Source organism: Etheostoma cragini, chromosome 5 (assembly GCF_013103735.1).
Source record: "Etheostoma cragini isolate CJK2018 chromosome 5, CSU_Ecrag_1.0, whole genome shotgun sequence".
Lineage (NCBI taxonomy): Eukaryota > Metazoa > Chordata > Actinopteri > Perciformes > Percidae > Etheostoma > Etheostoma cragini.
In genome coordinates, this window is record NC_048411.1 from 21,781,672 (window position 1) to 21,793,425 (window position 11,754).

The window sequence follows — 11,754 nt, forward strand, 5'->3', positions numbered from 1 at the left end:
CATTGTGGAAACCCCCATTGTGAAGACCCCCATCGTGGAGACCCCTATCGTGAAGAGCCCCATTGTGGAAACCCCCATTGTGGAGACCCCTGTCGTGGAGACCCCTATTGTGGAAACCCCCATCGTGAAGACCCCAATTGTGGACACCCCCATTGTAGAACCAGAACCAGTTGTACAAGAACCTATCGCAGAGCCCGTCCCAGTTGAAGTAGCAGGACCAGAGCCTAAGGCTGTGGTGTTGGAGCATACTCCAGTAGACGCTAAGGTTGAAGTCGCAGACCCGGTCTCTAAAGAAGAACCAGTCATTGAGATTCCACCAGAGGAACCCTCTATAGGAGAACCTACAATTGTACAAGAGGCGGAACCCATCATTCCTGAAACAGAACCAGTAACAGAGGTAAGAACTGCTTTTTTTCCCATAGTCAGTAAAATTGGACTTTCTGAACCAGTGGAGTCAAATAGCAGTAAAACGTCTCAAGTTAACCAATGAGTACCTAAAGCACTCTCATTAGACATGATCCCTAATGTTTTTTTAGTTTTTTTTAAAGAAAATCACCATGTCAGAGCTATATGTGAAGTGATTAATTAAGGAATGTTTCAAGGTTTCTCTCTTGGTCTGGTGTGAAGGCTCCTAAAAAGCCATTTACTGCATGGCTGTAGATTTTAACAGGCGCTTTAGATTATCTTCTTTACCTGTTTCTGTAAATAGTACGTCAGCGTTTGTATGAGTTATGTGGACCAGTTTCGAGGCTGTCTGCTCAAATAGGATGTGCTGTGGCTGGGTTCCTATGGGAGTAAGGAGGTGGAGTTGGTGGGGGGTGAGAGGCAGAGGGAACAACATGTTCCATTTAGCAGAGAGGTGGGAAGTAGGGGAGAGATTGCAAGCTATATGACTGGGAGACTTGGCAGATCCATTACAGCAGTCTTTATACATTATCACCTACATTACAACATGCCTGTGTCACTAAGCATATGTCTTTCTTTGAAATGTAACTGTTTTTTAAATGATTGGGTAAAATTGATGGGTAGCTTGTTCTCTAAAATATTGTCATACCTGCGGTACATAGTGGAATTGTCTTCATTTGAGTTAACATAGTCAGTGAGTAATGAAAAATATTGTTGTCAGTCCTTGTTGTATTTAACGATATAGAATATAGAATTGCAAAAACTCTTTATCTAAACTGCATGTTTACTGTACACAGAACTTTTTACCAAAAAAAGTATACCACTAAAGTTTCCTAACACTTTTTCCTGGATCCTGGTCCAAATCTATCCATTTCGATTTGCAAGAAAAAAATGATGAGTCTATTATTCATCATACAGACAACATGCAAACATTTTGGGAACAAAATGTTCAGCCAACTGGCTGCAGGCTATCTGCAACGGCACACACAAGCTGCACACTGCACATACAAGCACATACATTCCCCCATGCATGCACATGCATGTGCTGATGCTGATGTGTTATCAGTGGCATGACCATTTGCTTTCAGTGGGTGCTACACTGTTCTCCAGTAATGCCTGGGTCATCCTGTTAACTTTTAGTTGGAAGTAATGGCTGTCACCTTTATGTCCTACATGTTTTGCATTTCCCACTGAGGTATACAGAACCAATTAAGACGTTTCGATTTCAGATGGACAGCCTATCGTAGCTGTTAAGCCATGGCATTATCCACCCCTCCCTCCTTTTGACCCCCCCCGTCCCTCCCTCCACACCACCAGTCTCTCTTTTCTTCCCCTCTTGCCTTGCTTCTTCTCCACTCCTTCCCTGCTTACAGATGTGCCAGATTCAGTTCAGATGCTCACAAACACATTGAGACACACATGCACTGTAGCTAAACTAAAAATTAGCAAACCGCATACATAAAGAAGCAGGTTGGATGTATTTATGAACTATTCTCAATCTTGACTTTGTAAAACTTTGCTCAAATACATCTTATCCACTTGTGGCCACAGTACTGCAAGAAAGTGTTCTTTCTGTGACAACTGGTGTCAGGCTAGAGTTGGTTGCCACTCTGTTAGTGGGTCAATAGACGATAGAAGCAGGCATTAATGGGACTTGTATTCAGCTGGCTTTGGAACCAAAGAGAGGTGGCCCCTCCGCTTCTGGTTGTCACTACAGAGACAAGGTGAGTTTAAACCCAGCTTGCACCCAATCTACAGAGTTGGTGAATATGTTGGGTTTTTCTTTGGCCTGCGGCGACGGGTGCATCTCATGCTGAGACTGAACATTTTGTACCAGTTTGCTCGTTCTATGATCCTGCATCCATGTACTCCCCCCCCCTTTAGTCCCTCACCCTCTTTCCCTTGTTAATTCCTCTCCCTCATCACCCTTCCTTCCCTCCCACCACTTGTTCCTCTCTGTCACTCCTTTCCCCATCCTTCACTTTGGTCGGCCTTTGGTATTTGGTGTGTGAAGAGGAGCTTTCAGGCTGCTGTCCCAACCTTTTTTAAAGTATGTGGCAAATGTCTAGGGAAGGGAATACTTGGAGAATATTTGCTTTCAGTTTGCATATATTAAAAATTCTAGAGTCTACAGTAATAATTAGAAAGCATATTATCTTTTATCTCATTTGACATGATAGCCAAAAAGAGAGACAGTGGTGGGTGACAAAGATGTGTGAAGGGATACTTTTAGTTTTTTTGGACCTGGTTGGAAAAATTGTCACTTTGTGGCAAATCACGTGGTGATACCAACCCTCCTCCCACAAGGGTCCAGTCTTCCTCCACACATTGCACATGGAGTCCTCCCCCCATTTCCTGGCAACTTTTATGGGTTTGTTTTCTGGGGCCCTATATGACTTTGTTAGCTGAACCATACACTACATGGTCAAAAGGCTCAAAAGTCAAAAGGGGTGTGTGTACGTGTGTGTGCTTGGGTGCGTGCATGTTTGTGTGTGAGAGAGAGCTTGGAGATGGTTGGAACAAAGATCATTGCATCCACGTACATTATGTCCTTTATAGGTTAAATGGTCTCTATTAAAGTCCGTTTCTAGGCCAGCTTTGGTTTGTGCTGGATTTGTCTCTGGTGAGCCGGGATCTGTCTGCAGATCAGTTTGGCAAAAAGTGTTCTGGTGCTGGGGCAGACAGAAGGTGGTGTGTATACTGTGTGTATGTGTACATGTACGTGTGTGTGCATGTGTGCGTGTTTTCCTGCCAAGCAAAGGACGGCCTAGTCCCCCCTGTCCCCCTTTCCTACCCTCCTCCCTTCTCTCCCTTATACTGACCATCCAAGGCTATAGGTGCCGCTCATATTAACCTTTCTCAACTATAGGTGCATTTTTCTTCTCTTGGCTTTTGTTCAGAAGTCGCCAAATCCTGAAGAACAGGATTCCTCACCTCTGCACGGTGCAGAGAAAGAAGTGGAGATGGTCAAGTAACTTGAGCTTAACCATGATCTTTTACGCTGTCTTCCATAAGAGTTTCCACTCTGTTTGAACTACTGTAGATAGATGAACTTAAGGAATTTGGCCAATGGAGGATTATGCTGTTCTTAGCATTGCTTTGCCAGACCCTCCTCCCAAGTGCTGCGGAGGAGGGCCTAACTAGTCCACACAGCATTCAGGTACGGGAGAAAAACGTGCTCTGATTCGTTGGCATTTCTTCAAACCAATCACAATTGTCTTGGGCGGCGATAAGCTCCCAATGAGCCGCCGCAAAATAGCCTTGGGTAGGAACTTGTTTTGGTGGAACGTGTATGTTCAAAAGTTGTTTTAGTCATGCAACAGAAAACTTAGATTGGACAGATAGTCTAGCTAAATGTCTCAGTTTACCCTGAAGAGATTGGAAGAACAGTTAAGAGTTTAAAACTCCAACACAAAGACAACAGAAGGAAAAGGGCATCGGCAAAAAAGGCATGCATCTGACGGAATTTTCTGCAGCACTGGAGAAATCCCAGAAGTGGAACGTTGTGGATATAAACTAGGCTGTTCTTGACTAGCTGTAGCATCCTGTATGCACCAGACTTGTCCTACATTGAAGACAGGCTGGTACAAAACATTATAAATAATTTACCGTTAGACTATGAAGATTTAAATTATGTATGTGCTGCTCCCTGTTACTGCCACTATGGTTCAACACACTTGCACATGCCCAGTGGGTGCCGCCAGTGGCCATTTCAGTTATTGCCAACCATTCCAGGAACTCAGTGGCACAATAGCACCGGAAAATATGGATGACTGCCATTATTTGAGCCTTGTCTGTGCATGTGTCTAGAAAATAAGTTTGAGTAATACCAATAATTCTATGAATAGTAATACAAGAAGAATATAAGTGCCAACTACAGAACATTGCCTCGTGTTCCTGGTAAATATTCAATGTTTCGCCCAAGGAAACTTTAGCAGAAAAAAAATGTGGAACTTTTCTTTCCATCGGCATCTAGTAACATTGTGTGAAGAAAGAAGGATGGGAGTTTTAATGTTCTGTGGGAGTTGGAGTGGGGAGCTGATGAAAGTAGTTCATTTAGGTAAATATTTAACTTTTCTGAATCTGAACTGGGTTGTAGAATGGGGCAGAGAAAAGGGCGTATCAGCTTCCCTTTATGCAATTGGTTGCAACATTCCTGTAAGATGTATAGTGTTCCTCCCCCACTCCTGAACGGTAGCTACACTCAAACCCAAAGCATACTATAAGAGTGTGTGCATGTGTGTTTGTAGACCTGCAGTGCAACTTTATGATCTGAAAACACTATAATTTTGGCAAAAGGTTTCATTTTTTGGAGACTTAGAAGACTCTCACTGTTTTTTTCTTCTGTTAAAAGCCTTGAGGCATACAGTTTTGCTGACAAACAGTTCTGTACTAGATCTGTTTTGCTCTAGGCACGTTTTTAGGACCGATGTGTGTGCCCTTTCAAAAGTGTGAGCTTTAACTGTTGAGAACCCCCCCCCCCAAAAAATAAAACAACAGGATAATGGCAGCACCATAACTGTTACATAAGGGCAAATATTTTAAATTGGCTGTAAAAGCATGTTAATGTGGTACCTTTTTAGAATCATTAGCTCAAAATACAAGTATATCTTTGTGACTGTTCTGCTGACTTGTTAATACATCTTTTCCATCATAGGTCATACCCCAAGCCGACGCTCCAGTTGCTGCCCCTGTTGAGACTGAGGTAAGAACAGACCTGCATTTCATTTTCTCTCACACACACAAGCACGTACGCGGCACCTATATGAAGCATGATACAGAACAGTCATTGAGTACAGAAAAGGCAACTGCTGTGGCCTTTAAGGTAAAACATTTCCGTATACGTGGCTGTTTTGCACATATGTAACACCAAAACAGCAAAAGACGCCATACATCAATTCAGAGTAACTCATAGTTTCCACTCATGTTTTATAAGTTTCTAGCAGCAGTGACTGCCCAAGAGACGCCCCTTTATCGTGTTACTTAAGCTTCACACCTTATAAACACGCATTCCCTCAGGTCTAACTCTGTATAAAGCGCAGTACTCTGATCACAATCTGGCTCACCTACTCCCACTGTTTTCTAGGGGAAAAGAATTGCCCATACAGTACATGCTGGAATTGTTGAGATGCAATTAGGCCAACATTCCTCAAAAACACAGTTAGTACAATCAGTTAGATTTGTCCGTTGTATGATTACTTTAGGCCGTGCAGTTTGCTGATAAGTCTGTTTAAGCTATTGTCTTGTTGCCATTCTAATCATCTGTCCATCCATCTAGTGATCTATTTATCTATGTGTGTTTTTACTTCTCATTCCCCAGATTCAGACAGAGGAGACTATAACTGTATTCACAGAGACTAAACAGGTTTGACTGATCTTCTGTATGACAGCGAGGCTGGACATTAATGTTGTATCATTATAAAGTGTTATATGCCCACTTGTTCCTCTGTTGCATCATGTTGCATGGTTTCTTAATGTGTGCCGTGTTGGTTTTGCATGTGCAGACGCATGATGTCTGCGAGCCAGAAACTGAAGTGAAGGCTGAGGCCTTGGCAGAGGAAGAAGCAGTCGTCGAGTCAGAGGTGGAAGTGGCCGTCACAGACGATATCACCGCACCAGAGCCTATAGCCAAAGCCGCTGAAGAACCAGTGGTAGAAGCGCTTACAATTGACCAAGTCTGTGCTGAAGCAGAACCCGCTGCCAAGGAGGTGGTTACAGAAACAGTGGTAGAATCAGTAAAGGAGGTCATTGCAGAGAAAACTGAGCCAGATCAGGTGACTGAAGCTGTTGTCAGTCTTGTAGTCCAAGCTGAGGGTGAAGATGTTGAAGCTGAAATAGAAGTATTGGCGGAAGAAGATGCGCCTGGAATCCCTGCTGAGCCTGTTACATTCACAGAGGTGCCACGTTGATAAGAAAATACCTTTCTCTCTCTTTTTTCCTCTGCTTCCATTAACACCAAATTATACAGAAGTGCATTTTTGACTTTTATGCAGTGTTTCCACTTTTATTTTGACATTGTGTTTTCCTTGAGTGCAGCATGTGCGTTGAACAGTTGTGGTTTTTGTGGAAGTTCCCCATTATTGATTGTCTTAGTGTTGCTGTAAATGAATATTAAACCAAAGATTTACATTTATTTTTGTATTCAAAAGTAGAACTTCCTCTTTGGCTACATCTGTTTTCTGACATGGTTCTTCATTTACATAACTTCTTTTAAAATGTTACTTAGCGGCAAACCCTAATGACATATTATTTTGTACACACTAGGATGCTACTGTCCAATCTATGGAAATTCCAGTGGTGGGTGTATGTTCTTTTACCCCATAAAGACATGGGGTACATTACATGATTTATGCATTAGCTTCCATAGAGGGGCTCCCGCTAGAAACTTTGTTTGGCAGATCTTGAGTAACAACATTTTTTGTATAAATAGTAACAGTTGTAATCCTACTCTACATTGATAATACAAAAGTAGAAATTTGACTTTGGCCATATTGCGATGTGTTGTACTGACTATTGACCTGGTAGTATCCGTTGTCCCACCAGGTGCCAGAGACCGTCCCTGAAGCTCCAGTAGAAGAGGCTAAAGGGCCCGTAACTGAAGTCCAAGAGGTAAAACTGTAACTCTGAAGCAGTTGAATTTGAGACTGCATTCTACAAAAACAGATCCCCCCCAAAATCAGAAGTTATGCTGTCAATGCATCAGTAAGCTGTATCATTTCACTATTAGGATATTTCTGTCCATATTTGATTTGATACACAATTCAACGTCCCTCTCTGAATATGCGATGTGCATTGATAAAAAGCTTCAGTTGACATGTTCTCCCGGGACGCTTACTAATTAATTTCCCTCATCAAAATCTCATCTTGTTACCTTTTTTCTCCAGACATCTGAAACCCAGGTCGTGGCTGACCGCATGGTTGATGACTTTGTTGTCACAGAATCTGTCTCAGCAGTGGAGGTTGCCATTGCCGAGTCTGCTGCTCTCCAGCCGGTAAGAACTGCACAATGAGAAATCCATCATCAGACACTGCCAGTGTCTCTATTATTAAGCAACAAAGACAATTGGCATTTCTTTGGCATCCTGCCTCTGTGGGAAAAATAGTTCCAGTTAAAACAGCCAATCTGACCTGAGTGGCGGTGACTCATTCAGTGTAATGTTTGTCATTTCATTTTGAACTAAGTCTGACGCAAATGTTGCTTTAGACCTTTAGATTCAAAGACCAAGAACATGTTTTTGCCATAATCTTTGCATATAATTCCATTTGTGCAAATGCTACACTCAGTTTTTTTTTTTACTATATGCTATATTTAGGAAATTGTGGAAGTAAGTGACACCTTCAACACCCTATCAGAATCAATGGATGTGACGCCTGCCCCCGCCCCTGCAGAGGAAATGATCATTGTGAGTCACTGTCTGGCTTTAATTGCTGTATACATACATTTAGTATGTAACAGACATTAGGGGTGCACGATTCAAAAAAAATGTCAAGATTCAAGATTTATTTTTAGGCTCAAGATTTGATTAAAAATCGATATTCAATTCATAAAAATAATTGATTTCTGGAATCCTCTGAATCGATTTTGAATCTGTAGAGCTTGAATCACAATGATTTTTCTTGCACACCCCTAACAGACATGGCATTAAAACATATATAGTATCAAACCCCCATATGAAAATATTATGCAAATTGTCCTGTGTTACTTCCCTCATTTATTTGGCTTATTCAAAAAGCATACATGGCTTTTTTCCCTCTGGGGTTCTAGTGACTTCTAACAGGCTCTCTTCCTTCTTTCCTTTACAGAACACCACTGCTGAGCAGACATGTGTGGATGTGCTGTCAGAAGAGCCAAAGCCAGAAACCTGTGACATGCCGTGTCAGATTCAGCTCGCTGTGGAGTCTACGCAGCTCAGCTCAATGGTAAGAAGCAATGCTGAAATGTTTCCAGTGTTTGTTATTAATGTTGTGAATTCATTGTGCACTCACCAGATGTCTTGTTTTTCGGCTCAGGAAATGTCAGTGGAGCCATCAGTGAATGGACACATTGTTCCAGAGGTTTCCATTGAGGGCTAGATACACATCTCACAGCTTGGAAGACCTTTTTTTCTTTTTGTAAGTTTAATACAATATTGAATCAGTCCTTTTTCAGAAAGATTGGATCTCATTTCTCAGTTGTTGTTTTTTCACTTAAACTGACTGTTTAAATGGCCCAGTTTACACCACTTCCAGCAGCCACTAACTAGACCCCTGTCTTCTTCTTTGTGTCTTTTAGATTCCCCTTTGGCGATATGGAGGACTCAGTGACCTTGTTTACTTTAAAAGGGCTTACGCCAGGAAATTGAAGGGACATCCACTCTTTGAAGTGCCTTTCTGGGCCTGGTTCCTGTCAAAACACCAAACCAGATGCCAATATGCCAAAACCTGCTAAATTCAAGGCGGCAGAACAGACCATTGTCATAAATGTGCACAATTGAAAGATGGAGATTCCAAAAACAAGATAAATGGCAGTGCCTGATTTTCTTTTAATTTTATTTTCAGCATGTTCATCTCTCTAACACATCTGCTTCCATACTGCGTACACTTAATGCATGTGAAAACTGTAGCATCGATGAATGTTGATAGAGTTTGTACTTGGGCCTATGTTCATATGGGTGGGAGAGACAACTTGTTCTGTTGTTTTTTTTGTTACACATTTCAAAGGCTTTTTTATCCTTAAAGACAACACATCTACAAAGGTCTCCCTCCATTTCGATCTCCTTCTCTGTATTCCAGTTCTCCCTTCTGCCTCAACTAAGTGCCAAAGCTGTTAGTGGGATCCTAAAACAAATCCTAAAGCTAAAGGTTTAGGTTTTATGGCCACTGGAAAAGGACAGAGTCTGAGGGGATGAGGGGTAATTCTTTCACTTTTTTTTTTTTTTTTTTTGTATTATTGATTTTGTATTGACCATATGATGTGCTACAGTTTTGTGTTCAAATTCTGTGAAGGAGGGAAAAACATAATGTGATCTGGTGATAAGGATCACTCGTGAGCTGATTTTGAAATAAAGCTGTATCTCCTCATGATGCAGGAGTACTTGTTTTACTTTCTATACTCTATTTCACTTACTTACACTCTGAAATGCAGTGTGGCTAAATAGAAACTTAAATATATAAAATTGGTGTATTGTTCATTTTCCAGGTCAGTTCGGTACCTGCAATAACAAAATCTGTTTATAGCTTTTAAAGATACAACCTCTGTAGAAAACTGTATTGTGTTGCATAACAACTGCAATAGTTTTCTGGCCCATGTGAAATGAAAAATAAAACACAATTTTGATCACTAACATTTGTAGCTAAAGGGGCCAGAGAATAAAATGGTCTCTGAGGTAATATGGGTTACAAAATAAACCCCACAAAAAGCATAACATACAAGCTTTGGCCATACCAAAGTCTTGAGTTATTAAAAAAAAATAAATGTCAAGTGCGATACCTTTACGTTAAAATTACATGATTGCGATATCAGAAGATCACAACAATCACTGGATCACACAAAGTAATGCATTTGTGCCTCAATCTATAGCTAACTAAACCATTAAAGGCACGATTGGTAACCATTCCAATATATAACATTTTCAGAAATTGTTTGAAAAGGTCCTCACACCTGACAGAACTAAAAAATGTATGGGCTCTAAAAAAGGAGCAAAAAAGATCGGTCATCTGTAGCTGCTGTACTCCTGTAAAACATGCCCATCAATCACTGCCTCGCTTGGAAAGAACCAATGAAACGTCTCCTTGCTCTGCTGCATGTAGCCCTCCTCTACCCGCCCGTCTGTGTAAAAGCCTGAGCTCAATGCGTGTCGCGATTTTACTCTTTACTTCGTAGACTCACTATATTCCAGACACTTTTGCCGCAATAGGTACAGTAAAAGTCCCATAAGATATCAACGCATGGAAAAATAAACCTTATTAGTTTAACTGTCTCTGGGGGCCGGTCTTACATACAATTTAATGTTTGATTGACACATTTTTGGCAAATCATTTAAAAGAAATATACTGTTAAAGAAATGTACTGTGGGGCCATGTGTCTAGAATACCATGAGCCTACGTGCTACACCTCCAACATTAGTGGTACTTGGTCTGGCACTTTTTAAACAGAATCAATATTTAATGAGTAGTTCATAATTAAAATAAGAAATACTTACTGATCACAAACAATGTTTGGAGACCATTGAAAAAGTAGCATGTTTCAGATAAGACAGAGTTACTTAGTTATGTTTTACATACATTCTTATGACAATCTTTGTCAAATCTATTATATAAACCACTGTGAATCTTCTAAATAAAGAAAAAAAACTCCACCAAAATATTTGCCTCAAAATCAAAAGGTTCTTTTAATTATTTGCTTTTGCATTGAAATTTACATTCATATTAGTATAATGTAATTTGGTACAGTAAACACTGCCGGTGTGTGGTTCTGCTATTTCTTCTCTTTATGCTATGATACTGTCAAAGAGAATTGAATTTCAAGAATCAGCCCATTTTTTTTTTTCTTACTTAGGATTATTGGCCCCTCATGTTGGAATTTTAACAAAATACAAAACAGGAGCAGGAGGAAAGAAGAAAACCAAAACATAACGACAAAAAGAAAAAGACTGAACCGACAAATGAACACATAACGCTTAACAACACAGAGGATATGTAAAAAACACATTCATATTAATAATGAATGCTTTGGAATGAAAACGGCAGCAAAGAGGCTCACTGTGATCAACCAACAACTGCCCACATTTGCAGTCAGCACATTCCACTTATATATTATCTGAAATGTTCACTTGTGTCATCATCAATATACATGAATAGTTGTCATTACAACCCCCAAACCCTCACAACAATAATAAATAAGAAAACAATTGATTTGATTGGTCCATGAGGTAAAACGTAAAATAAAGCGGGGGAAGGAAGCAAGCTAAAGCTGAAAAGATTTCTTTTTAGAAAAGACAAACATCTACAAAACCAAAAGTGTGGGAGAGGCTGAAAAAAAGATTGTGATTGCAGACAAGAAAGCATGATGTCCAACAAGGTGTCATTATCTTCCACCAGAAAGAAACACACATGCATACTGAGTAACACACACACACGCATGCAGGGTTGCACACACACACTGTCTCACACAAACACACACTGTCTCACACGCGCGGTCTCACGCAGTCTCACACACTAACACACACATGGACACACACATGGTCTCTCACACACTAACACACACACAGTCACACACACGGACACACACATGGTCTCTCTCTCACACACACACACACGGACACACACATGGTCTCTCTCTCACACACACACAGTCACACACACGGACAC

General features: G+C 40.8%; 1 protein-coding gene and 1 long non-coding RNA gene across 3 annotated transcripts in view; both read left to right on the forward strand.

Moving 5' to 3' along the window:
* LOC117944324 (cytadherence high molecular weight protein 1-like) overlaps positions 1–9,266 on the forward strand; it is a 12,224-nt gene extending 2,958 nt beyond the window's left edge. The window contains exons 2-12 of one of the 2 annotated variants that reach the window (XM_034870981.1): positions 1–397; positions 5,063–5,110; positions 5,726–5,770; positions 5,910–6,302; positions 6,670–6,702; positions 6,949–7,014; positions 7,290–7,397; positions 7,719–7,808; positions 8,209–8,325; positions 8,416–8,517; positions 8,678–9,266. The exon at positions 1–397 is cut by the window's left edge and continues 476 nt beyond it. In XM_034870981.1, coding sequence (XP_034726872.1) covers positions 1–397; positions 5,063–5,110; positions 5,726–5,770; positions 5,910–6,302; positions 6,670–6,702; positions 6,949–7,014; positions 7,290–7,397; positions 7,719–7,808; positions 8,209–8,325; positions 8,416–8,478 — 1,360 coding nt within the window. In that variant the 3' untranslated portion in view covers positions 8,479–8,517; positions 8,678–9,266. Of the gene's footprint in view, positions 398–5,062; positions 5,111–5,725; positions 5,771–5,909; positions 6,303–6,669; positions 6,703–6,948; positions 7,015–7,289; positions 7,398–7,718; positions 7,809–8,208; positions 8,326–8,415; positions 8,518–8,667 lie in introns of both variants that reach the window. The other variant, XM_034870980.1, reaches the window with a different exon arrangement.
* A 1,867-nt stretch (positions 9,267–11,133) lies between these two features.
* LOC117944325 overlaps positions 11,134–11,754 on the forward strand; it is an 8,260-nt gene continuing 7,639 nt past the window's right edge. Inside the window, exon 1 of the long non-coding RNA XR_004656549.1 lies at positions 11,134–11,507. This is a non-coding gene — a long non-coding RNA (uncharacterized LOC117944325). The remainder of the gene's footprint in view (positions 11,508–11,754) is intronic.